This window comes from Oncorhynchus mykiss, chromosome 3 (genome assembly GCF_057628025.1).
Source record: "Oncorhynchus mykiss isolate SJ-2025 chromosome 3, ASM5762802v1, whole genome shotgun sequence".
Lineage (NCBI taxonomy): Eukaryota > Metazoa > Chordata > Actinopteri > Salmoniformes > Salmonidae > Oncorhynchus > Oncorhynchus mykiss.
In genome coordinates, this window is record NC_143024.1 from 18,948,178 (window position 1) to 18,975,300 (window position 27,123).

Genomic DNA, 27,123 nt, shown 5'->3' on the forward strand with positions numbered 1-27,123 from the left:
TCTGGTTAGTGTTTTTTGGCTTATTTCACTGTAGAGCCTCTAGTCCTGCTCACTATACCTTATCCAACCTATTAGTTCCACCACCCACACATGCGATGACATCTCCTGGTTTCAATTATGTTTCTAGAGACAATATCTCTCTCATCATCACTCAATACCTAGGTTTACCTCCACTGTATTCACATCCTACCATACCTTTGTCTGTACATTATACCTTGAAGCTATTTTATCGCCCCCAGAAACCTCCTTTTACTCTCTGTCCCAGACGTTCTAGACGACCAATTCTCATTGCTTTTAGCCGTACCCTTATCCTACTCCTCCTCTTTTCCTCTGGTGATGTAGAGGTGAATCCAGGCCCTGCAGTGCCTAGCTCCACTCCTATTCCCCAGGCGCTCTCTTTTGATGACTTCTGTAAACGCAATAGCCTTGGTTTCATGCATGTTAACATTAGAAGCCTCCTCCCTAAGTTGGTTTTATTCACTGCTTTAGCACACTCTGCCAACCCAGATGTTCTAACTGTGTCTCAATCCTGGCTTAGGAAGACCACCAAAAATTATGAAATGTTCATCCCTAACTACAACATTTTCAGGCAAGATACAAATGCCAAAGGGGGTGGTGTTGCAATCTACTGCAAAGATAGACTGCAGAGTTCTGTCCTACTATCCTGGTCTGTACCCAAACAATTTGAACTTCTACTTTTAAAAATCCACCTCTCAAAAAACAAGTCTCTCACCGTTGCCGCCTGCAAGAGACCACCCTCTGCCCCCAGCATATGTGAACTGATTGCCCCCCATCTATCTTCAGAGCTCGTGCTGCTAGGCGACCTAAACTGGAACATGCTTAACACCCCAGCCATCCTACAATCTGAGCTTGATGCCCTCAATCTCACACAAATTATCAATGAACCTACCAGGTACCTCCCCAAAGCCGTAAACACGGGCACCCTCATAGATATCATCATAACCAACTTGCCCTCCAAATACACCTCTGCTGTCTTCAACTAAAATCTCAGCGATCACTGCCTCATTGCCTGCATCCGTAATGGGTCAGCGGTCAAACGACCTCCACTCATCACTGTCAAACGCTCCCTGAAACACTTCAGCGAGCAGGCCTTTCTAATCGACCTGGCCAGGGTATCCTGGAAGGATATTGATCTCATCCCGTCAATATCGGATGCCTGGTTATTTTTTTTAAAATGCCTTCCTAACCATCTTAAATAAGCATGCCCCATTCAAGAAATTTTGAACCAGGAACAGATATAGCCCTTGGTTCTCCCCAGACCTGACTGCCCTTAACCAACACAAAAACATCCTATGAGGTTCTGCATTAGCATCGAACAGCCCCCGTGATATGCAGCTTTTCAGGGAAGCTAGAAACCATTATACACAGGCAGTTAAAAAGCCAAGGCTATCTTTTTCAAGCAGAAATTTGCTTCCTGCAACACTAACTCAAAAAAGTTCTGGGACACTGTAAAGTCCATGGAGAATAGGAACACCTCCTCCCAGCTGCCAAATGCACTGAAGATAGGAAACACTGTCACCACTGACAAATCCACTATAATTGAGAATTTCAATAAGCATTTTTCTACGGCTGGCCATGCTTTCGTCCTGGCTACCCCTACCCCGGTCAACAGCACTGCACCCCCCACAGCAACTCACCCAAGACTTCCCCATTTCTCCTTCTCCCAAATCCAGTCAGCTGATGTTCTGAAAGAGCTGCAAAATCTGGACCCCTACAAATCAGCCGGGCTAGACAATCTGGACCCTTTCTTTCAAAAATGATCTGCCGAAATTGTTGCCACCCCTATTACTAAACTATTCAACCTCTCTTTCGTGTCGACTGAGATTCCCAAAGATTGAAAAGCAGCTGCGGTCATCCCCCTCTTCAAAAGGGGGACACTCTTGACCCAAACTGCTACAGACCTATATCTATCCTACCCTGCCTTTCTAAGGTCTTCGAAAGCCAAGTCAACAAACAGATTACCGACCATTTAGAATCTCATCATACCCTCTCTGCTATGCAATCGGGTTTCAGAGCTGGTCATGGGTGCACCTCAGCCACGCTCAAGGTTCTAAATGACATCATAACCGCCATCGATAAGAGACATTACTGTGCAGGCGTATTCATTGATCTGGCCAAGGCTTTCAACTATGTCAATCACCACATCCTCATCGGCAGACTCGACAGCCTTGGTTTCTCAAATGATTGCCTCGCCTGGTTCACCAACTACTTCTCTGATAGAGTTCAGTGTGTCAAATCGGAGGGTCTGCTGTCCGGACCTCTGGCAGTCTCTATGGGGGTGCCACAGAGTATACATCAATGATGTCGCTCTTGCTGCTGGTGAGTCTCTGATCCACCTCTATGCAGACAACACAATTCTGTATACTTCTGGCCCTTCTTTGGACACTGTGTTAACAACCCTCCAGGCAAGTTTCAATGCCATACAACTCTCCTTCCGTGGCCTCCAATTGCTCTTCAATACAAGTCAAACTAAATGCATGCTCTTCAACCGATCGCTGCCTGCTCCTGCCCGCCTGTCCAACATCACTACTCTGGACGGCTCTGACTTAGATTACATGGACAACTACAAATACCTAGGTGTCTGTAAACTCTCCTTCCAGACCCACATCAAACATCTCCAATCCAAAGTTAAATCTAGAATTGGCTTCCTATTTTGCAACAAAGCATCCTTCACTCATGCTGCCAAACTAACCCTTGTAAAACTGACCATCCTACCAATCCTCGACTTTGGCGATGTCATTTACAAAATAGCCTCCAATACCCTACTCATCCAATTGAATGCAGTCTATCACAGTGCCATCCGTTTTGTCACCAAAGCCCCATATACTACCCACCATTGCGACCTGTACGCTCTCGTTGGCTGGCCCTCGCTTCATACTCATCGCCAAACCCACTGGCTCCATGTCATCTACAAGACCCTGCTAGGTAAAGTCCCCCCTTATCTCAGCTCGCTGGTCACCATAACATCACCCACCTGTAGCATGCGCTCCAGCAGGAATATCTCTCTGGTCACCCACAAAACCAATTCTTTCTTTGGCCGCCTCTCCTTCCAGTTCTCTGCTGCCAATGACTGGAACGAACTACAAAAATCTCTGAAACTGGAAACACTTATCTCCCTCACTAGCTTTAAGCACAAGCTGTCAGAGCAGCTCACAGATTACTGCACCTGTACATATCCCACCTATAATTTTGCCCAAACAACTACCTCTTTCCCTACTGTTTTTATTTTATTTATTTATTTTGCTCCTTTGCACCCCATTATTTTTATTTCTACTTTGCACATTCTTCCACTGCAAATCTACCATTCCAGTATTTTACTTGCTATATTGTATTTACCTTGCCACCATGGCCTTTTTTTGCCTTTACCTCCCTTATCTCACCTCATTTGCTCACATCGTATATAGACTTGTTTCTACTGTATTATTGACTCAATGTTTGTTTTACTCCATGTGTAACTCTGTGTTGTTGTATGTGTCAAACTGCTTTGCTTTATCTTGGCCAGGTCGCAATTGTAAATGAGAATGTGTTCTCAACTTGCCTACCTGGTTAAATAAAGGTGAAATTTAAACATAAAATCTTGTCTATAGGAGGGACGCACACTGTTTAAATGTCCCAGATCTTGATTTAGACGTTCACAAATGTAACAGATTTTGACTATAGTTTCTCATGATATGCTTGGTAAAGTAATGAAGTAAGTGAAGTATTTTGGATAGATGACCCTAAAACAGATTACAACTATATATGGACATATTATAAAATAGGAAAAAGCTTATTCATTCACAATTGTATTTGATCAATTCATCATATTTGTATGTTTTATTATACTTTTATTGTGTATTAGAACATATGGGCTGAAACGTCTTGCTAGAATGATACTAAAACCACTGTGAAACAGTGCAGAATAGCTGCCAGCTCAACTGTATTTTATTTTTATTTGTACATAATTCCACTTCGGCATTATGGGATATTGTGTGTAGGCCATTGACACAACATTTCAATTTAATACATTTTTAATTCAGCTTTAACACAAGAAAATGTTGAAAACGTCAAGGGGTGTGAATACTTTCTGAAAACACTGTATGTAAGAGAGGTGCACCCAGGAGTATGCAATGTCTCAGTCTTATCAGGGTTCTGCCGACTGTACATCAAATATAAACTCAGCTCAATATTCCATTGGATTTCTCAGGTTACAATGGCCTTTGAAACCACAATGTCATCTGAAGTCCCTGAGGTCTCATTACGAACCTATTCCTCTTGTACATTGTATGTAATATTTCTTTATTCCATAAATGAAGGTGTGTGTACTAGCATGTGTGTCTATTGTTTACGTTGTCTTGATTATAGGACTTCTTGTAGTTAAACAAATACATTTTTTTTAAATAGTGTTCCATGATATTACTTTTGTGATAAAATAAATGAAGAAATTGCATTGATGTAAATAATTCAGAAATGTCTTATACCTAAACAGAAATTACCCAATCAAAATACAATTTTAATACATTTTTAAATTGCATTGATATTTGCTATATTGCTATTTGCTTAAAAAAACAGATGATAAAAAAATGGATGTTTTATAACCTTAAAAAATACAGGGCAACCTATACTAAAGAGCAGGTATTAATGATAGAGCTACACGTAACACCATACTGAGTTAATCTACACTTGTAAACATTTGAATATAAATGATAAAACTCTAGTTCAGCCATGTTAAAATTAACAGATTTCCTTAGAATGTTTCAAATAATCAAAATGGATGCCAAAACGTCTGGACCTCTACAAAACATCAATATTTAATTGAAAAAAGTCTTTGCATGAGTCCACTCATTCAGCATATTCTGGTTTAGGCAGTATCGTCACTGGTTACATTTTCAAATAAAGTTTGGTAAACTTTCAGTGTTAGTGTGTTTTTTTAAAGATTGATCCCACTTTGGATTTTTTTTTCTTAAAAGATCTCACCCTCATCTCACTCTCCCCCAATCCCCCCCTCCTCTCTCCCTTATGCTTTGTCCCTTCCTCCCTTACCCCACTTTTCCATTATTTCTCCATCTACCCCTCTTTAGCCCTCTCACTTTTCCCATCCTCCACGCACTCCATTCAATCTGTATTTCTCCTTCAGTACCATCCTCTGCCCTCTCGTTTCCCCTCCCTCCATTTGGCCCATTCATCCTCACTTCTTGTAGTCTTTCATGCCCAACTTTCAAAGTTATATCAAAGTCTATCAAAGTTTCTCCATGTAGTCAGAACTCATCATGATGGACCCCAGTTTCTCACGGGTGTGCGTACCCAAAATCATACCCCCCCTTTCTAATATGATATCTGAGTGAGACTGACTAAGAAAATCAATGTGGGCTGCTAGACTAACTTACCAATCCAAAGAAAATATTAGCAATAGAAAACCTGCTGATTAGACAGCGATTCAACTTCCCGTCCTGAGAGGGATGCTGAACTGTTGGTTAGAGCCTGTGAGGAAGCATTTCACTGTAAGGTCTACACTACACCTGTTGTATTCGGCGCATGTGAAATATAAACCTTGATTTGAACACATAGATTGAATGGATTCTCAGTTGTTAGAAATCATCTGTAGAGGAGTGAGAGTGAGGTAGAAAGAGAAAGAGAGGAGCGAGACCTTTGGAGTCTATGTGTCACAACTGTAGAGAGGAGTAGGCAGGAGGCAGTCACAGGTTTAGAACTACTGAATTTATTCAAGCACCATATATAAACTGTAGAGAGGAGTAGGCAGTAGGCAGGAGGCAGTCACAGGTTTAGAACTACTGAATTTATTCAAGCACCATATATAAACTGTAGAGAGGAGTAGGCAGTAGGCAGGAGGCAGTCACAGGTTTAGAACTACTGAATTTATTCAAGCACCATATATAAACTGTAGAGAGGAGTAGGCAGTAGGCAGGAGGCAGTCACAGGTTTAGAACTACTGAATTTATTCAAGCACCATATATAAACTGTAGAAAGGAGTAGGCAGGAGGCAGGAGGCAGTCACAGGTTTAGAACTACTAAATTTATTCAAGCACCATATATAAACTGTAGAGAGGAGTAGGCAGTAGGCAGGAGGCAGTCACAGGTTTAGAACTACTGAATTTATTCAAGCACCATATATAAACTGTAGAGAGGAGTAGGCAGTAGGCAGGAGGCAGTCACAGGTTTAGAACTACTGAATTTATTCAAGCACCATATATAAACTGTAGAAAGGAGTAGGCAGGAGGCAGGAGGCAGTCACAGGTTTAGAACTACTAAATTTATTAAAGCACCATATATAAACTGTAGAGAGGAGTAGGCAGGAGGCAGTCACAGGTTTAGAACTACTGAATTTATTCAAGCACCATATATAAAAGCGGCATGAACCCCAAAGTGCAAAAATAATAAAGTTCTCAGGAAGTTGTAGGAGAGATTCCTCTTAGGAAAAGAAGCAACATTTACAATGACCGACAAAGACAAATGACAGAGGGAGTATATATACAGTGACTGAGTGGGGATTGGAACCAGGGGCAGGTTCGGCAGCAGCCAGCAGCAGCTAGAAGGCCTGGCGAAGCCGACCACCTGAGCTGGACAGGACAGGGAGCCAAAGCGAAGGTTGGTGTGACACTATGCAAATCACAAACCGATCTGCATGTGAAGTCGTCCAACCAGAACGCAGGGAATGGGATGTTCAGTATCAAAGTGTCAAACATTTAAAGGGGATGAAAGTGAGAAAGGAGAGAATAGAAAGAGGGAGAGAGAGATCTTTGAATCGTATCATATGAGGTGTGACTGAGTGAGATGATTTAAGTTTGTGTGTAGCTATGGATGAGGGGAGGATGGAGGGATGAGGGGGGTGAGGGGAGGAGGGAGGAGAGACGTCACAATAACATCGCTATCCTCCTCAAGTGTGCACTCGTTCACTACTCCCCACCAGTAATTTAGTTTCAAATCCATGAAGGTAAGTGAACAAGTAATTCAGTTTGGGAGAAAAGGAGAGATTGGGAGTCATGTGTGTGTAGTCAAACAGCAGAGGTGGGAGAACAGATGTATGTAGCTGGGGGAGAGGAGACAGGTGGGAGGGAGGAAGGAGCACCTCTATGGAAATCCCATCAGGCAAATCAAGCAGCAGGCTGGAATCAACAAGCTGCTATTTACCTTTCAAATATCAGACTGGGATGGAAGGTAGCCTTGGAGAGCATTGGGCCAGTAACCAAAAGGTTTCTGGTTTGAATCCCTGAGCTGACTAGCTAAAAAAAAATGTGCAGGGCACTTAACCGCAATTGCTCCGGTGATTGGATATGTAAGCTTCGTGTTCTGCAAAATATATTAACCAGGTAAGGCCCTCCACCAATGAGGAGAGGCCTAAAGCTGGTGTTTAAGTTTGAATAGAGGTTCTCGTTTTAGTACTGTAAAGACGGGTGTTTCAGTTAAATATGGATGTTTTAGAGGGGTCCAGACATGTGTTGGCGTCCATTTTGATTATATGAAATTTGCCTAATTTTGACATGGTTGAACTTTTTTGGAAATGTTTACAGGTGTAGATGAACTCAGTGTGGTTATGCTTGTAGCGCTATCAACAATATCTCAAGCTCTTTAGTACAGGTTACCCTGTATTTTTGTTGTTGTTGTTATAAAGCATATTTTTGATCATCTTTTCATTAAACAAATAGCATAAATGAATAGAATTTTATTATCAATGTCATTTAAATTCCTTACTTGTATTTTGATTGTGTGATATGTTTGTTATCCAGCCACAAAAGTTCTATCAGGGAACACTAAAGTGCATTTACTGTAGAAGTACAAATATCACAAACCAGACAAATATACGTTGTTTTTTTTTAAAGTTTTTCAAAATTATTATTACATTAATCCCAGAAAAAACTGTTTATATTTAATTAAATGATTAATTAGTTGCTTACCTTAATCCAACATAATTAATCATTCTTAAATACACACTTTTCTGGGCTGTAGTTTTTCCCACATTCTAATGGTGTCTTTGGTCACAGCATTTGGAAAACATTTTTTTTATTTCAGAATAAATATGTTGACTATTAGTTATGCCTGTAAGTACTTACTCAGAGAGATGAGTTTGTAGTATTACTTTACACACACTTTTGGATATCAATATGCCTTAAATGACAGTTACATCATGTTTGTTAGTCTACGCAGGTTATTCAGGAATGTAATGATTATTACAGGGGTTTTAAACACTGATGTCTGGAACCTTGTTGTATAAAGCTGGTACTCCCAGATTTAGAGTTTATTACAATCAGTTCATAGGAAAAAAATATGTTGTTTTGTATTTTGTCTGGTTTGTTTTTCTGTTTTCATATTTTAGTGAAAAATGTAGCATTTTCCTAGAAGAACGAACTTCAATCTGTGCCCTTTTTTACAAGGTGACGACAAAATAAAGATTGCAATAAAAGTGTTGAATTGTCTTTCATTCGCTATTTGTGAATTTATGGTTTATTTGTCTTCATTTTTGTTTTTTACTACAGGAAGTCCTATAATTAAGACAATATACAATATAAATCCAGCCACAATTTGCAAATAAATTCATAAAAAATCCCACAATGTGATTTTCTGGATTTTTTTTCTTCTCATTTTGTCTGTCATAGTTGAAGTGTACCTATGATGAAAATTACAGGCCTCTCTCATCTTTTTAAGTGGGAGAACTTGCACAATTGGTGGCTGACTAAATACTTTTTTGCCCCACAGTATATATAATGGAATGTCAATCAAGTCCTCCTAAACTCTGCCCACACTACCTACAAGGTTAAGCCCAGATCTTATAATGAAATTTGAGATCAGTTTTCTGAGAACAGAGTATCTGTCAGCTGGCATGTTCACATATAGACACTGTCTGTGCCTGAAAACCTCCACTGTGGTTTCTGGTAGATATTGGCGGACTATGCTAGACAGGTGTGTCAGAGAGAGTGTGATGATGGTTGGGGTGAGGGGACAGCCTTGCAGCAGCTGCTTTTTAGAACCTGCCGAACCCACAACATTTGGAAGTAGTTCCCTCAAGATGCTGAAATCCCGGGGGTTCGGAGGCCGAATCGCCTTCATGGACGACAGTGCATCCTTCAAGAAGAGCCAACGGATTTCTGTTGGCACCTCTCGGAAGATCACACTAACAGAGAAGTTAGGTTTGTCTTCTTTCTTTCTACTTTTGAATGAGGGAGCTAAGAACACCCTTAATCGTCTGGCAAGCACTGTGGCAAATATTCTGTACTTGACACTGAAATTGTGGCCGTGCTTGGTGATGAGTGACTGTTTGAATTCTTTTGGTACATTTTTTGTTCTGACCATTTTGTTAAAAGATAATTTAAATGTGTCTGTCATTTTAGAGCAATTTTGTTTGACGTCAATCACATTGGATCCATCAGGTGTTCGTTGACCTGAGTCGATCAAAGACTTCATGGCCATTAAAACTTCTGCCCCGCTGATCTTTTCTGTCCTCATGTCAGGTGGTTCACTATGCCCAAGTGCTTTTGGCAGCACCGGACCCACTGATTGAGGCAAACACTGTCTACAGCCTGGTTGAGGCACACACTGCCTCTCTGTCTCAGGAAGGCAGAGCTCCAGAGACACAGGCATGTGGTCTGATAGTCTTTTGACTTTGTGAATCTCACAGTGCTGAGCATGCCATGTTGTGTCCTCTGGCATGAAAAACATATCTAAACGAGAGTGGCTTTTCTTCTCAGAGCGAGAGAAGTCTTTTTTTGTTCGGTTTAGTCTTCCCCAGATGTCCACGAGGTTTAGGGAGGAGGTGAATTCCTCGAGAAAACGCCTCAGAAGAGTGTACTGTGCAGTCCCTGTTGCACAGATCCTGTCTATATCAGGGTCAATGACTGTATTGAAGTCCCCTCCAACCACTAAGATCCCTGTGGCCATCTCCTGAAGATACTGTGTCAGTGTCTCTAACACCCTTTTGTCATTTGCATGGTTGTACAAATTCACAAGAGTGAAGCTTTGGCCGTACAATTTACAGAACAGCACAATGTAACTTCCAGTGGGTTCTTCATCATGGCGGACGTATTGATAGTGTTGTTCTATGTTTTTATTCAATAGTATGGCTGCTCCTTTGCTTTGTGTAGAGTAAACGGTGAAGTATGATTTCCAGCTTGTTGCATTTTCAAATAGATCTGTGTCTTTTGGTCCAATGTGCGTCTCTTGAAGAAAAGTTATTGAGGCTTTCAGTGTTGTTAGCTGTTTTAACACCAAACCAAGTTTTTCCGTTTTTGAAGATTTTTTGTAACGTTTTCCCCGGATGTTCCAAGTTACAAAGCGTAGAGTGTGATGCCCAGACATGTCCATGGAGCGCTGAGCCTCTTCAAGACAGGACCTGATCCATCCAGGACACAACAGACTATGAAACAACACATCATCACAGGTAGTATAGCCACTGTCACCAGATCAGATAAAAATATAAGGGCTCCTTCCTCCATAAACTAAAGGATGTAGAGTTGTAACATCAGCTATGGTTTGTTATATAGACTTCAGATTTTGTCCACAATTGTTTATTCAAACAATTATCTAAAATAGCCATTCAGAAAATATTTAGTAGTTATTGATGTTTATAGAAAAACTTCATCAACTGAAATTTGAATCATAATACAAAATCCATTATACTGTTCAAACACTGGAGTGCATCAGTATCTCTGGTTCAGATATAGTCAAATGGTTTTGTTCATATGTGAACACAAATTGACAAATTCACATCCATCTCTGTGTTGTCATATAGATATTTTGATTCTGGACAGGGTTTATAAAAGATCCATAGCAACATCATAGAACAGTATTTGACTGAAAGGAAGTAAATCAGGCTTTTGGTTATAAAGTATTCCCTAAATGGATGAGTTAGATCAATTTCTGAGAGGGAACTTTATTTGAGAAATATTTTCTCAGATATTCCATTTAGTAAAATCATTGGGGATTTTTAGCACTTTGTTGAGCATTTGTTAATTACACATTTTTTACTGAACATTAACAGGCTTAAAACTTGATTTATATCATATCTAAATATCTCTAAAGTGATTTGGAAAAATTACAAACGTCACTATTTTCAAATCTGCCTATTTCTAAATATTGCTTCTTCATCTCCCATTCTATTTAAAACAATACCCTCACCTGTGTGCAGCACTGATCCAGATGTCTTCCCTGTCGTGCTGTATGACCTCCGATACTCAGCGGAGTCTCTTTAAATATTAAAGGTTGCGTGCATATTCAAAAACATCCACACCCACCTCTGTGTCATACAATCACCTATTAATAGATACATGCTGAATATTAGTCATATGGAATTCCTCCCAACCATAAAACAGTTACATGTGAGTTTCTATTTTTAATCCAGGTTTTGAATCACTACCTTTTAGTTTTGGTCGAGCAAATGATATGTTATTGTTGAAGTAGGAATTAGTGCCAATGCCATCAAATAATTGTTAAAGTCCCATGTCATTTATGGAACATCTCACATGTATGTCACTTAAACCTTTAGAATTAAAGTTATTGTTCTCTCTATTTAACCTTCCACTGTGTGAGGTGTAATGTATAATTGTTGAAACCATTGTTTTGAGGGGGTGGGGAAGTATGGAGTTCTCTTTTCTCTTGCTTCCAGAGTTAAGGAATGTCTTCTGAGAATTGTGTGTGAACACTCAGACAAATGACATTATTTTCCGACAAGTTTAGTGAAGGCAGAGCAGGATGTACTAGATAACAGGGTTATTGTCTTCATTATGATTCAATTAACTGGAGGTCATTGAGGTCATTTCTATTATTATTATTATTATTATTGTGTCTCAAGTGTTACATGTACATTTGTAATTCCATTCACTTATTACAGTGGAAATGTTGGTGTGTCATCCCTGCCTTGCTGTATGACCAGTGATACTCAGGTGAGTATCCAAGGTCATGTGAAGCCATGTAAACATCCACACCCACCTCTACATCATCATGTTAACTGTTAACCCTGTGAGACCCAACCCAATTGCATCCTTTGCAGGTCCTAAAACATCATGTCAACTCATGTGACATCAGTAGCCTCTGAAACATTAGAAACTGTCCTTTTTGTCTGACAGGTCCCCGGCCTACACAAGAAAATCGGTCTTCTCACAAAAATGTCTGTAGCGTCTGAACGGTTTGGCAAGATGAGACTCTCCTGAACACAATGTTCTCCTTTTGCTCTATGACCTCCACAAGTGTCAGGAGACTCATCTGAAGTCAGTACAGAGGATCTGCCAACGTCGGTCTGTAACGTCCACATCGTTTGAGCTACACATCAACCCCGCCGTGTAAAAGTTACACTCTCAGGAACACGTACATGTCGGTTGTTCTGATCTAGGACGCCCACAAGCCCCACAAGGTTAATCTGAAGGTCCCCCGGTACCAGTTGAAAACATCTATGGAAGTACACAAATTCAGGTACACTAAAAGGTATGTGGACACCTGCTCGTCGAACATCTCATTCCAAAATCCTGGGCATTAACATGGAGCTGGCGCCCCCTTTGCTGCTATAACATCTTCTACTCTTCTGGTAAGGCTTTCCACTAAATGTTGGAACATTGCTGCTATAACAGCCTCTACTCTTCTGGGAAGGCTTTCCACTAAATGTTGGAACATTGCTGCTATAACAGCCTCTACTCTTCTGGGAAGGCTTTCCACTAGATGTTGGAACATTGCTTCAGGGACTTACTTCCAATCAGCCACAAGAGCATTAGTCAGGTCGTGCACTGATGTTGGGCAATTAGGACTGGCTCGCAGTCGGCATTCCAATGAATTCCAAAGGTGTTCGATGGTGTTGACGTCAGGGCTCTGTGCAGGCCCGTCAAGTTCTTCCACACCGATCTCGACAATTCATTTCTGTATGGACCTCAATTTGTGCACGGGGCATTGTTACGCTGAACCAGGAAAGGGCCTTCTCCCCAAACTGCTGCCACAATGTTGGAACCACAGAATCGTCTAGAATGTCATTGTATGCTGTATCGTTAGGATTTCCCTTCACTGGAGCTAAGAGGCCTAGCCCAAACCATGAAAAACAGACCATTATTCCTCCTCCACCAAATCTTACAGTTGGCACTATGCATTGGGCAGGTAGCGTTCACCTGCCAAACTGACTTGTTGGAAAGGTAGTATCCTATGACGGAGCCATGATGAAAGTCACTGAGCTCTTCAGTATGGGACATTCTACTGTGAATGTTTGTCTATGGAGATTGCATGGCGGTGTGCTCAATTTTATACAACATGTCAGCCATGGGTGTGCCTAAAATAGCCAAATCCACTGATTTGAAGAGGTGTCCATATACTTCTAACCATGTGTATATTAAGATTGTAGAGTGTAGAATGCCAAACTTATCCACTCTCTATCAGACATAGGAGAGACACTTCATAACAAACTTCATTTTGATATTGTTTTGGGACTCTGTTGTTCCATGCAGTGAATCTGTTATTCCATGTAGTGAATCTGTTATTCAATGTGTTTGGGATATTTCAAGGGGTCTTAAAATTCAAAATAAAACAGCAAAATGATCCTTCTTAAAACAATTCCATATAGCTTAGTAGAACCCCCTCCTACACACACCCTCTGTCATGTATTGTCATATTATGTCTTGTTCCTGTTCTTTCTCTTCACTCCGTCTCCCTCTGCTGGTCGTATTAGGTTACCTTCTCTTCCTCTCCTTCCCCCAGCTGTTCCTCATCTTCTCTAACTACCTCGTTCACCCTTTTCCCACCTGTTCCTTTTTTAGGTCTCTATTTTTAGGTCCCTATATAAATAGGTCTCTATTTCTCTCTCTGTTCCTGCTTCTGTCTTTGTCAGATTCTCGTTTGAGTTTCTCATGCCAGAACCAAACTATCGTCTTGTTTGCTTCACCCTTGTCCTGTCCTGTCGGAATCTGCCTGTTCATCTGATGCTACGTGTGATCAGGTACCTCTGTCCTCTACGACCCGCGCCTACCCACAGAGACCAGCAGTCTGTCGCCGCTAACCCAGCTATTCTCCTCTGCTGCTAAGAAGGGGACTCTAACCCAGCTATTCTCCTCTGCTGCTAAGAAGGGGGACTCTTCTGTAAATATCAGAAGGACTTTATGATTCATTTGTTGCCCTATCTGCGGGTTGTCTATTTTGCCATTATATACATCCGCAGAGGATCTATGTCTTCCCTGTGTTTTGACATTAAAGGACTCTGTTTTTGTTAAACCGCTTTTGGGTCCTCACTCACGTGCATAACACCCTCTCCCCCGACTTAGACAGGGCTGAGACTGATGGGTTAATAGATATTTCCTATGCATTTGTGTTTACAGTGTCAAAAAGGTCAGCATTAACATATTATAAATAAGCTGTTTCCTTAAATATGTAAACACAGTCAAATTAAAGTAATGTCAGATCATCCTAATTCTGTAACACAACGAAATGTTTGTATATAGTTTACATTTGTCTTGATTTAGAACTTCCTGTAGTAAAACAAAGAAAACACAAATTAAGACAAATAAACCAGAAGAATGCACAAGCAGCAAAGGAAAGAAAATTCAACTGTCTTACAGCAATCATTTTATTGATTTGATCTACGCAATATTGGACTCACCTGGATGCCATTACTTTGTTGATTGCCCCTCTATATCTGTCTGCTCGTCAGTTTGATCCTAGAGTTAGCATTCATTTTGTTATGTTTTTCATATCCAGACGCTGTGCTGTCTTGTTTCATGTCTATTTATTTATTAAATGTTCACTCCATGTACTTGCTTCTCGTCTCCAAGCATCTGTCCTAACAAATATGGTTGTTATATCAATATTTGCGAATGAAGGCATTTCCTCCGCCATTTCTCACATCAATAATTTTACAGACACAAAAATATCCCACCATGTCGAACAAATGATCTGTTGGCATTTATAAAATTGCACAGAAACGTCCTGTTTCCATCACAGCTGTCTTGATTTGTTTTTATACAGTATGACTTTTAATCGCTTACAAACTGTAGATGGAAACATGGTTATTCATAGGAAATATTTATTACATTCTCTTCAATGCATTTCTTCTATAGCTTTCAGAAACATAAACATTACAATAAAACATTTTATAAACATTGTAATAAAAGTATTTGATGATGCAGTTGTGGGTGTGGCTGTTTTTATAGATGCATACAGCCCTTCATTTTCTAAAGTGACCTGAGTGTCACCGGTCATACAGACACACCAACATTTCCACTGTAATTAGTAAAGGGAATCACAAAAGGACATTTAACACAAAAGACACAGTAGTCCTCCATTGTCTCTATACAGACTGAACAAACACATGAGAACTTTGTAAAGTTATAGAAATGACCTCAAGAAAGTTCATTGAATCATAATGAAGATCATAACCCAGTTATCTAGTACATCCTGCTCTACCTGCACTGAACTTATGTAATTTGTCCTCGAAGACATTCCTTAACTCAGAGGACAAAATTACAACTAAAAATAAGAAAATGCACACCCCCCCCACAAAGGATGTAGCAATTATACATGAAACCATACAATGCAAGGTCAAATAGAGAGACAAAGGTCACCCTGCAGACTGGATTACTTCTAAAGGTTTAAGAGACAAACACGTGAGATGTTCTATAAAATATAATCATCAGACTTCCATAAATAATTGTTTGATGACATTGGCAGTAATTCCTACTTCAACAATAACATCATTTGTTTGATAAAATGTAAAGGTAGTCATTCAAAACTGGGATTAAAAATAGAAACTCAAATGAAACAAAAGTCATGTGTAAATCTCTGACTCACGGTGTGTAACTGTCTGACTTGCGGTTTGAGTGGCATTCCATGAGCATTATTACCGGCATCAATCTAACAGTGCTGTTATGATGCAGAGGTGGGTGTGGTTGTTTCTATGGATGCAAGCAACTTTATGATTTAAACTCACCTGAGTAGCCCTGGTCATTCAGCACGACAAAGACACAGCTGGATCAGCACTACACAGGTCATACAGCACGGCAGAGAAGACACACCTTGATCAGCACTACACAGGTCATACAGCACGACAGAGAAGACACACCTTGATCAGCACTACACAGGTCATACAGCACGACAGAGAAGACACACCTGGATCAGCACTACACAGGTCAGAAAGCTGATGTAATCTTCCTTCAAGAAACTCATATTGGACCTAAAGGTTACAATGAGATAAATGAAGTGGGAGGTTGGACCTCTTACTTTACCGTTTACTCTCCGAGGAGCAAAGGAGTGGCCATACTGGTGAATAAAAACATACCACACTATCAGTACATCTGAAATGATGAAGATTACGCTGGTGGCTACATTGTCCTGTTCTGTCAGATGTATGGTCAACTCTTCACTCTTGTGAACGTGTACAATCATAAAGAAGACAAGCAAGGACTGGGTAGGCTGTCCCAGTATCTTCAGGATATGATAACAGGCATCTTAGTGATTGGAGGGGATTTCAACACAGTCCTTGACCCTGACTTTGACAGGATCTCTGCATCTGAACATAGACAGCACACAGCCTTGAGACCTCATCTGGAAGAGTTCATCTCCTCACGGAAACTAGTGGACATCTGGGCAAGTCTACACCCAAAAGAACAAGCCTTCGCTCACTCTCAGAACACCAGCCACTCCCGGTTAGATATGTTCTTCATGCAACAGGACAAAGCCCCATGTGCCCAGAGCTGTGAGATTCACACTGTCCCAGGGATTTCAGATCACTACCCTGTGTCTCTGAAGATCCATGTTCCTGAAATAAGAAGCATGTTAACAGATGTTCATCAAAGGTTGAGGATGTTAGGAGACAGCAAACTAAAAGACAAGTACAAATTAGACAGAAGAGCAGGAAAATTCAGTGGAGTGGAAGTCCTTGTGCCAATGAAATCCCTGACCGACTTAACATCAAATGGATCAAGGGGAGAGAATCTCATGAAATCAGAGATATTAAAACATTATTACAATGGAATAATGAGGAAGAAAATACATGCGGGACTCCATATGTCACTGAACCGAAAGTACAAAATATTTGCCACAATACTTGCCAACCGTCTACAGATATACCTTTCACCCTCGTTCAGAGGAAGGAGCAAGACACCACCACAGAGCTTGCCATGCAAAGTTTTCCTGGTCAGGAAACCATCGATTAGTTGGGAATTCTTAAAAAAAAGCACTGAAGTCTGTTGGCATAATTCAGTCTCCCCCTAGAGACTTCACAATCCTAAAGCAGGTGCTTCCTGAGGACTTGGACATCTTGTGGAAGTTACTCCCAATGGTTGAAGGTTCCTGGGGTCACAAAAAAAACTAAAGCATCAATGCCCCCTCACCCCAGCTCCGAGTCCAGAAGAAAGGCACAGTCCTTAGTGTTAGCCGTCAAAGACGGAGTCTTTTGATACACATGGAACAAGAGAAACAGCGTTCTGTGTTTAAACTGCTCTCTGAAATCAGAGAGGAGTCTGGCCTGAGTTTGAAGGTGGTAGGAACATTGGAAGATAAACATTTAAATGAAATTTTATGAGAAAAACATTTTCAATTAAAGGAGGATACTGCTTTCAGCTTCACCGTGAGACTGACTACAATCATGAAGTGTTGAACCAGTGTCCTCCATACTAACTGCTATGGTCCTTAAGAGCCACCAGGGGAAGATAAATGAAGGTCAATCCTGGAACCTAACCTAAAGATCATGTATTATGGTCAAACCCAGAACCATTCCTAAAGATCATGTATTATGGTCAAACCCAGAACCAGTCCTAAAGATCATGAATTATGGTCAAACCCAGAACCAGTCCTAAAGATCATGAATTATGGTCAAACCCAGAACCAGTCCTAAAGATCATATATTATGGTCAAACCCAGAACCAATCCTAAAGAGCATGCATTATGGTCAAACCCAGAACCAGTCCTAAAGATCATGTATTATGGTCAAACCCAGAACCAATCCTAAAGATCATATATTATGGTCAAACCCAGAACCAATCCTAAAGAGCATGCATTATGGTCAAACCCAGAACCAGTCCTAAAGATCATGAATTATGGTCAAACCCAGAACCAATCCTAAAGATCATATATTATGGTCAAACCCAGAACCAATCCTAAAGAGCATGTATTATCTGTGACAGACATCAGGGGCCTGAGGGAACACACTAAATGTATTGGGTGTTATAAAATGTAATGTCATGTATTATTTGTAATGACAGCCATGGTATATCAGACCATATACCATAGGTACAAAAAAATATGTATTTTTACTGCTCTAATTACTAATGTTCTGAAAGAGCTGCAAAATCTGGACCCCTACAAATCAGCCGGCTAGACAATCTGGACCCTTTCTTTCTAAAATTATCTGCCGAAATTGTTGCCACCCCTATTACTAGCCTGTTCAACCTCTCTTTCGTGTCGTCTGAGTTTCCCAAAGATTGGAAAGCAGCTGCGGTCATCCCCCTCTTCACCCAAACTGCTACAGACCTATATCTATCCTACCCTGCCTTTCTAAGGTCTTCGAAAGCCAAGTCAACAAACAGATTACCGAACATTTCGCATCTCACCATACCTTCTCTGCTATGCAATCGGGTTTCAGAGCTGGTCATGGGTGCACCTCAGTCACGCTCAAGGTCCTAAACGATATCTTAACCGCCATCGATAAGAAACATTACTGTGCAGCCGTATTCATTGATCTGGCCAAGGCTTTCGACTATGTCAATCACCACATCCTCATCGGCAGACTCAACAGCCTTGGTTTCTCAAACGATTGCCTCGCCTGGTTCACCAACTACTTCTCTGATAGAGTTCAGTGTGTCAAATCGGAGGGTCTGCTGTCCGGACCTCTGGCAGTCTCTATGGGGGTGCCACAGGGTTCAATTCTTGGACCGACTCTCTTCTCTGTATACATCAATGATGTCGCTCTTGCTGCTGGTGAGTCTCTGATCCACCTCTACGCAGACAACACCATTCTGTATACTTCTGGCCTTTCTTTGGACACTGTGTTAACAACCCTCCAGGCAAGCTTCAATGCCATACAACTCTCCTTCCGTGGCCTCCAATTGCTCTTAAATACAAGTAAAACTAAATGCATGCTCTTCAACCGATCGCTGCCTGCACCTGCCCGCCTGTCCAACATCACTACTCTGGACGGCTCTGACTTAGAATACGTGGACAACTACAAATACCTAGGTGTCTGGTTAGACTGTAAACTCTCCTTCCAGACCCACATCAAACATCTCCAATCCAAAGTTAAATCTAGAATTGGCTTCCTATTTCGCAACAAAGCATCCTTCACTCATGCTGCCAAACATACTTCAGGAAACAGCAGAGGGAACTCCCCCCTATCCACATCGATGGAACAGTAGTGGAGAGGGTAGCAAGTTTTAAGTTCCTCGGCATACACATCACAGACAAACTGAATTGGTCCACTCACACAGACAGCATCGTGAAGAAGGCGCAGCAGCGCCTCTTCAACCTCAGGAGGCTGAAGAAATTCGGCTTGTCACCAAAAGCACTCACAAACTTCTACAGATGCACAATCGAGAGCATCCTGGCGGGCTGTATCACCGCCTGGTATGGCAACTGCACCGCCCTCAACCGTAAGGCTCTCCAGAGGGTAGTGAGGTCTGCATAACGCATCACCGGGGGCAAACTACCTGCCCTCCAGGACACCTACACCACCCGATGTCACAGGAAGGCCATAAAGATCATCAAGGACATCAACCACCCGAGCCACTGCCTGTTCACCCCGCTATCATCCAGAAGGCGAGGTCAGTACAGGTGCATCAAAGCTGGGACCGAGAGACTGAAAAACAGCTTCTATCTCAAGGCCATCAGACTGTTAAACAGCCACCACTAACACTGAGTGGCTGCTGCCAACACACTGACACTGACTCAACTCCAGCCACTTTAATAATGGGAATTGATGGGAAATGATGTAAATATATCACTAGCCACTTTAAACAATGCTACCTTATATAAATGTTACTTACCCTACATTATTCATCTCATATGCATACGTATATACTGTACTCTATATCATCGACGGTATCCTTATGTAATACATGTATCACTAGCCACTTTATACTATACTATGCCACTTTGTTTACATACTCATCTCATTTGTAGATACTGTACCCGATACCATCTACTGTATCTTGCCTATGCTGCTCTGTACCATCACTCATTCATATATCCTTATGTACATATTCTTTATCCCCTTACACTGTGTACAAGACAGTAGTTTTGGAATTGTTAGTTAGATTACTTGTTATTACTGCATTGTCGGAACTAGAAGCACAAGCATTTCGCTACACTCGCATTAACATCTGCTAACCATGTGTATGTGACAAATAAAATTTGATTTGATTTGATTTGATACCCTTGTAAAACTGACCATCCTACCAATCCTCGACTTCGGCGATGTCATTTACAAAATAGCCTCCAATACCCTACTCAACAAATTGGATGCAGTCTATCACAGTGCAATCCGTTTTGTCACCAAAGCCCCATATACTACCCACCATTGCGACCTGTACGCTCTTGTTGGCTGGCCCTCGCTTCATACTCATCGCCAAACCTACTGGCTCCATGTCATCTACAAGACCCTGCTAGGTAAAGTCCCCCCTTATCTCAGCTCGCTGGTCACCATAGCTTCACCCACCTGTAGCACGCGCTCCAGCAGGTATATCTCTCTGGTCACCCCCAAAACCAATTCTTTCTTTGGCCGCCTCTCCTTCCAGTTCTCTGCTGCCAATGACTGGAACGAACTACAAAAATCTCTGAAACTGGAAACACTTATCTCCCTCACTAGCTTTAAGCACCAACTGTCAGAGCAGCTCACATATTAATGCACCTGTACATAGCCCACCTATAATTTTGCCCAAACAACTACCTCTTTTTTATTTCTACTTTGCACATTCTTCCACTGCAGATCTACCATTCCAGTGTTTTACTTGCTATATTGTATTTACTTTGCCACCATGGCCTTTTTTTGCCTTTACCTCCCTTATCTCACCTCATTTGCTCACATCGTATATAGACTTGTTTCTATTGTATTATTGACTGTATGCTTGTTTTACTCCATGTGTAACTCTGTGTTGTTGACTCGTTTATTGTTTATTCCATGTGTAACTCTGTGTTGTTGACTTGTTTATTGTTTACTCCATGTGTAACTCTGTGTTGTTGTATGTGTCAAACTGCTTTGCTTTATCTTGGCCAGGTCGCAATTGTAAATGAGAACTTGTTCTCAACTTGCCTACCTGGTTAAATAAAATAATACATTTACATTGGTAACCAGTTTATAATATCAGTAAGGCACCTCTTTGGTTTGTGGTATATGGCCAATATACCACAGCTAAGGGCTCCGCGTTGCGTCGTGCGTAATAACAGCCTTTACCTGTGGTATATTGGCCATATACTACACCTCCTTGGGCCTTATTGCTTAATTGTATATAACAGCATTAATGTTGCTGGACCCCAGGAGGAGTAGCTGCTGCCTCGGAAGGAACTAATAATAAATGCAAATCAGGATGAGATTATAAACCATAAAATAAGAGACATTAGCCATCATATCCAGGGATATTGGATGTCTGGGGCTATAATTTGAAACCTACATAAATGTTTTTCCAAACATATAGGCCAAAGACAGGCAAAAACGGTTTCTCCAACAGAAATCCCTGATCACGCTTGTAAGTGATGTCATGGCGACATTAGCAAGCTAAGCTCAGGTACAGAAACACGCCATCAGGTCTAATGGTCGTGGCCCAACTGCACAAACATAGGTTATTTAGATGTAAGTGGATCTTAAACAAATGCTGATATTACTGTATTCATTGTTGCATATCGGTCCTGATAGGAATATAAATAACTTCTGTACATATACTGTATGAGCTCTGATGTATGAAGGAGTACTCCCAGGAGTATGCAATGTCTTGGTCTTATCGGTGTTCTGCCGACTGTACATCAAATATAAACTCAGATCAATATGCCATTGGTTTTCTCAGGTTACAATGGCCTTTCAAACCACAAGGTCATCTGGAGCCTCAGAGGTCTCACAACGAACATACTCCTGTGCATTGAACATATGTTTGTATTCCATAAATAAAGGTGTGTGTGTGTGTGTGTGTATACACTGTCTAAATTCGTCTTGATTATAGAACTTCCTGTAGTAAAACAAAGAAACAAGAAGGAAGACAAATAAACCGCCAAAAACCACATATAGCAAAGTTAAGAAATTTCAACAGTCTTATTGCAATCATCTTTATTTTGTCATCTCACCTTGTATAAAAGGGCTGTTTGCAGTTCGCTCTTCATAGAAGATGTTTCATACTTCACTAAAATGTGAAAACAAAAAAACTACATCTGGGAGCTCCAGCTTTATACAACAAGGTTCCAGACATCAGTGTTTAAACCCCTGGAATAATCATTACATTCCTGAATAACCTGCGTAGACTAGAACAAAATATTTAACTGTCATTGAAGCATATTGTTATCCAAATGTGTGTGTAAAGTAATACTACAGACTCATCTCTCTGAGTAAGTGCTTACAGGAATAACTAATAGTCAACATATTTATTCTGAAAGAAAACATTGTTTTTCTAAATGCTGTGACCAAAGACAACATTAGAATGTGGGAAAAACTGCAGCCCAGAAAAGCCTGTATTTAAGAATGATGTTGGATTAAGGTAAGAAACGAATCAGAATTATGAATTTAATTAAATATACACTATTTTTTGTGGGATTAAATTAATAAAAATAATTTCAGTTAATAATTTCAGTTTCACTTTTGAAAAGAAAACATGCATGTTTGCTAGGTTGGTGATATTTTTGTAACACTTCTACTGTAAATTAACTTTAGTGATATATTACTTTTGTGATTGGAACATGAAATTGCATTGAAGTAATAAATTCAAAAATGTCATATCTAACAAACAGATAAAATATATGAAACAATCAAAATAAAATGAATTCATTTAAATTGCTTTGATAATAAAATGGCATTTAATGCTATTTGTTTAAGGAAAAGATTATGAAAATGTATGTTTTATAACTGAAAGAAAAATACAGGGTAACCTGTACTAAAGTGCTTTAGTTATTCTTGATAGCACTATAAACAACAGCAATCTAAATCTAGACCTGTAAACATTTGTATAAAAAAAGTTCAGCCATGTAAAAATAAAAATCAGGATGTTTCAAATAATCAAAATGGATGCCAACATTACAGGACCTCTACAAAACATCAACATTTAACTGAAACACCTAAAGCAGAATCTTTACTGCACTAAAACAAAAACCTCTATTCAAACAAACACCAGCTTTGGCCTCTTCTCATTGGTAGAGGTCCTCGCCTGGTTAAGTGCTCAGCAGACAGTCTAAATACTGTACCTACACACCTGGTTGGTGAGGAGCATCTGTCAATCAGCCGATGTGGTTCGGAGCGTGTGAGGTGAAGTGAGGCGGTACCCTCAGTGTGTTCCCCACAATCCTTTTGATTGCCTTTTAAGACAGAGGTAAACCACCAGACACAGTCCAGTTAATTCCAGATATGGTCAGATGAAGACCACAGAGTAGCAGGGTCTATTCTCCAATCCCAGAGTGTCAGGTGTTACAGAACAGTTGGACCAGTCTAACCAGTATGATCCCAGTAGAGGGCGTAGCAGACCAGTCACAATATTCTACTTCATCATTCCCAGGGTTCCACTCACACAGTATATCCTGGTTTAGGCAGTGTCGTCACTGGTTAACTTTTTAAATTAAGTTGTATCAACGTTTGGTGTTACTGTGTTTAACAGTTGGTCCCACAATGGATACAAAAAAAAAGAGTTGTTTTTCGTCTAGAAAACAATGACTTTCAAATCCAATGAGCTCAACTCAAAAACATGGTTGTGTTCAGAAGCAGTCAACTCTGACAGCCAGTCAACTCCAAGTCTGGTCCTCTCCATAGTAATTTAACAGAACAACGTCTGGATGGTCCACTTTGGCTCAGCTGGCACATTATGTTCAGAGACAGAGACACAGAGAGAGAGAGACACAGAGAGACAGAGAGAGAGAGACAGAGAGAGACAGAGAGAGACAGAGAGAGACAGAGAGAGACAGAGAGAGACAGAGAGAGAGAGAGAGAGAGCGCGAGGGGGGGAGAGAGAGAGAGAGAGAGAGAGAGAGGGGGAGAGAGAGAGAGAGAGAGAGAGAGAGAGAGAGAGAGAGAGAGAGAAGAGAGAGACGACACAGATGGGGTCTACAGGATGGAGTGGATAAAGGTGGGAAATGAAGAATGAGAGCTTTGATGGTAGATTAGTGTCAGTCTGTTTCAGAGGGAGCTTAGTCAGGAGCGAGGGATGGAAGAGGTGGAACGAGAGGAGAGAGTGGACAGAGAGAAAAGAGGCCAAGAAGAGAAAGATTAGTGCCACCCCAGAAAAGACAGAGGTGATGTGTTGGAGTGTGCGTAGTTGGAGTGTGTGTAGTTGGAGTGTGTGTAGTGTTGAAGTCTACCCTATTGCAGTCATTTGAGGGTCTGAAATGAAGACTTGGCCTCCCTATGAGGTGTGGATAGTTTAAAGTAGGGACTGAGTGGGTGAGGCAGGCCATCTACAGTGGGCATGGTAGATACTCAGGAGGTCAGCTTGAACAGAGGGATGTTAGATAGAGAGGAAGTTCAAGAGTGGGATGAGGAGGAGGAGGAGAGAAAGAGGAACTGTCCTCATTGAACACACATCACTGTGAAGAGCTGGAGTACCTGAGAGAGAGCCAGAGAATTAGCAGTTCATCAATACCAAAGAACATCCTGTGCATGCGTAGCATACCACATGAACGCACACACACACACACGAGTGCAGTTGTATCTCACCTTGTTCCTGCTTATTCTGCTTGGACCCTACGGTTGCTAAGTGAGGGGAAGAAAGGGAGAGAGCAGGACATAAAAATAAAGTTCATTATTCAAGTAATTTTCAAGTTTCTCAAAAACTACAGCATTACTTGCCTGAAACAAAAAAAAGAAACAGAAAAATGACTAGGGGAGGGTATTTACCATTACTCACAGCCAAATGCCATGAAAAATGACTACTGACTGCGCAACCCTAAAATATGTCCCCAATGCAAATTTTCTTAAAGGTTGAATGAAAAACAAGCGAAGAAAGTGAGTCAGGAGGAAGATAATGTCGAGCTAAGGAGAAAGGAGAGAGAGAAAGGAGAGAGAGAGACGAGGAATAAGAGAGATTAAGAATAAGAGAGAGAAAGATTAAGAATAAGAGAGAAACACCAAATTGAGACTGCACGCAGAATTCAGCAAAAATATCCTCTGTGTACAACGTAGAACACCAAATAATGCATGCAGAGCAGAATTAGGCCGATACCCACTAATTATCAAAATCCAGAAAAGAGCCGTTAAATTCTATAACCACCTAAAAGGAAGCGATTCCCAAACCTTCCATAACAAAGCCATCACCTACAGAGAGATTAACCTGGAGAAGAGTCCCCTAAGCAAGCTGGTCCTGGGGCTCTGTTCACAAACACAAACACACCCCACAGAGCCCCAGGACAACAGCACAATTAGACCCAACCAAATCATGAGAAAACAAAAATATAATTACTTAACACATTGGAAAGAATTAACAAAAATGCTATTTGGCCCTAAACAGAGAGTACACAGCGGCGGAATACCTGACCACTGTGACTGACCCAAACTTAAGGAAAGCTTTGACTATGTACAGGTACAGACTCAGTGAGCATAGCCTTGCTATTGAGAAAGGCCGCCGTAGGCAGACATGGCTCTCAAGAGAAGACAGGCTATGTGCTCACTGCCCACAAAATGAGGTGGAAACTGAGCTGCATTTCCTAACCTCCTGCCCAATGTATGACCATATTAGAGAGACATATTTCCCTCAGATTACACAGATCCACAAATAATTCGAAAACAAATCCAATTTTGAAAAACTCCCATATCTACTGGGTGAAATTCCACAGTGTGCCATCACAGCAGCAAGATTTGTGACCTGTTGCCACGAGAAAAGGGCAACCAGTGAAGAACAAACACCATTGTAAATACAACCCATATGTATGCTTATTTATTTTATCTTGTGTCCTTTAACCATTTGTACATTGTTAAAACACTGTATATATATATAATATGACATTTGTAATGTCTTTATTGTTTTGAAACTTCTGTATGTGTAATGTTTACTGTTAATTTTTATTGTTTTTCACTTTATATATTCACTTTATATATTATCTACCTCACTTGCTTTGGCAATGTTAACACATGTTTACCATGCCAATAAAGCCCTTGAATTGAATTGAATTGAATTGAAAGGGAAAAGAGAAAAAGAAAGAAGTCAACAAAATTCAGAATGACAGAGAGAAACAAGAGGAAATGAAAGGGTGGAGGTGGAAAAGACCTGGGAGAAAAACAGACGGAGAAAAGCAGGGAGGGAAGGAAAGACTGTAAGAAGGTCAGGCGGAGAGAGGGAGAGAAAGAGAGAGACGGAGGAGGGAGGGGTGTTTGTGTCTGGGTGTCACTCCCTCAGCAGGGGGGCTGACTAAAAGGAAATAATTGAGGACTGGAGGGAGAGGGAGGAGGAACGAGGGAGTTAGAGAGGGGTGGGATGGGTGCTGGAGGGTAAAGCAAGGTGGAGAGGGGCAAGAGGGCGAGAGAGAGGTGGGAGAGAATGCTACAATACCAGAAAGAGCAAAAAGAAGTAGAAAATTAAGGCTGATAGTGAAGGGAGATAACAAGGGGAAAGGTCTAGGAAGAAAATAGCAGAAAATGTGGAAAAGATCGTTGTAATGAAACTGTTATCCAGTTGACTGTTTTCCTACAATGAATTGTGTACATCAGCAGAACCCTGATGTCTAAGATATGTTTTTCACAAGATGGCTCACTGATCGAATGCTTAGCTTGGAGATCATTTTCTGTGTGTGTGTGTGTGTTATTAGGGCTTGACTAAGGTATCTATAGGTGTTATATTCTGTTATGTCTATAGTCAGGGTTGTACTACAAGTCAAAGAGGCTTCCATGTTGATGAGGGAGGGGCTTAACAAACCTCTCATATTCTGAAGAAATAACTATGGAAGAGTTAACGAAGCATTAAATTACATGCTGTGATCGGGCCTCTCACTGTGTGTGTGTGTGTGTGTGTGTACTAACGTTAAGCAGAAGAAAATGTGAAAAAG

General features: G+C 40.9%; 1 protein-coding gene across 5 annotated transcripts in view; it reads right to left on the reverse strand.

Moving 5' to 3' along the window:
* Nucleotides 1-22,193: 22,193 nt before the first annotated feature.
* Nucleotides 22,194-27,123, reverse strand: part of si:dkey-246i14.3 (ephrin A4) — a 96,264-nt gene continuing 91,334 nt past the window's right edge. For 2 of the 5 annotated variants that reach the window (XM_036967597.2, XM_090223769.1), the window contains 2 exons: nt 24,803-24,838; nt 22,194-24,691 (listed from right to left, as the gene is read on the reverse strand). In XM_036967597.2, the coding sequence (XP_036823492.1) occupies nt 24,594-24,691; nt 24,803-24,838 (134 nt within the window). In that variant the 3' untranslated portion in view covers nt 22,194-24,593. The remainder of the gene's footprint in view (nt 24,692-24,802; nt 24,839-27,123) is intronic. The other 3 variants (XM_036967618.2, XM_090223762.1, XM_036967607.2) reach the window with 2 other exon arrangements.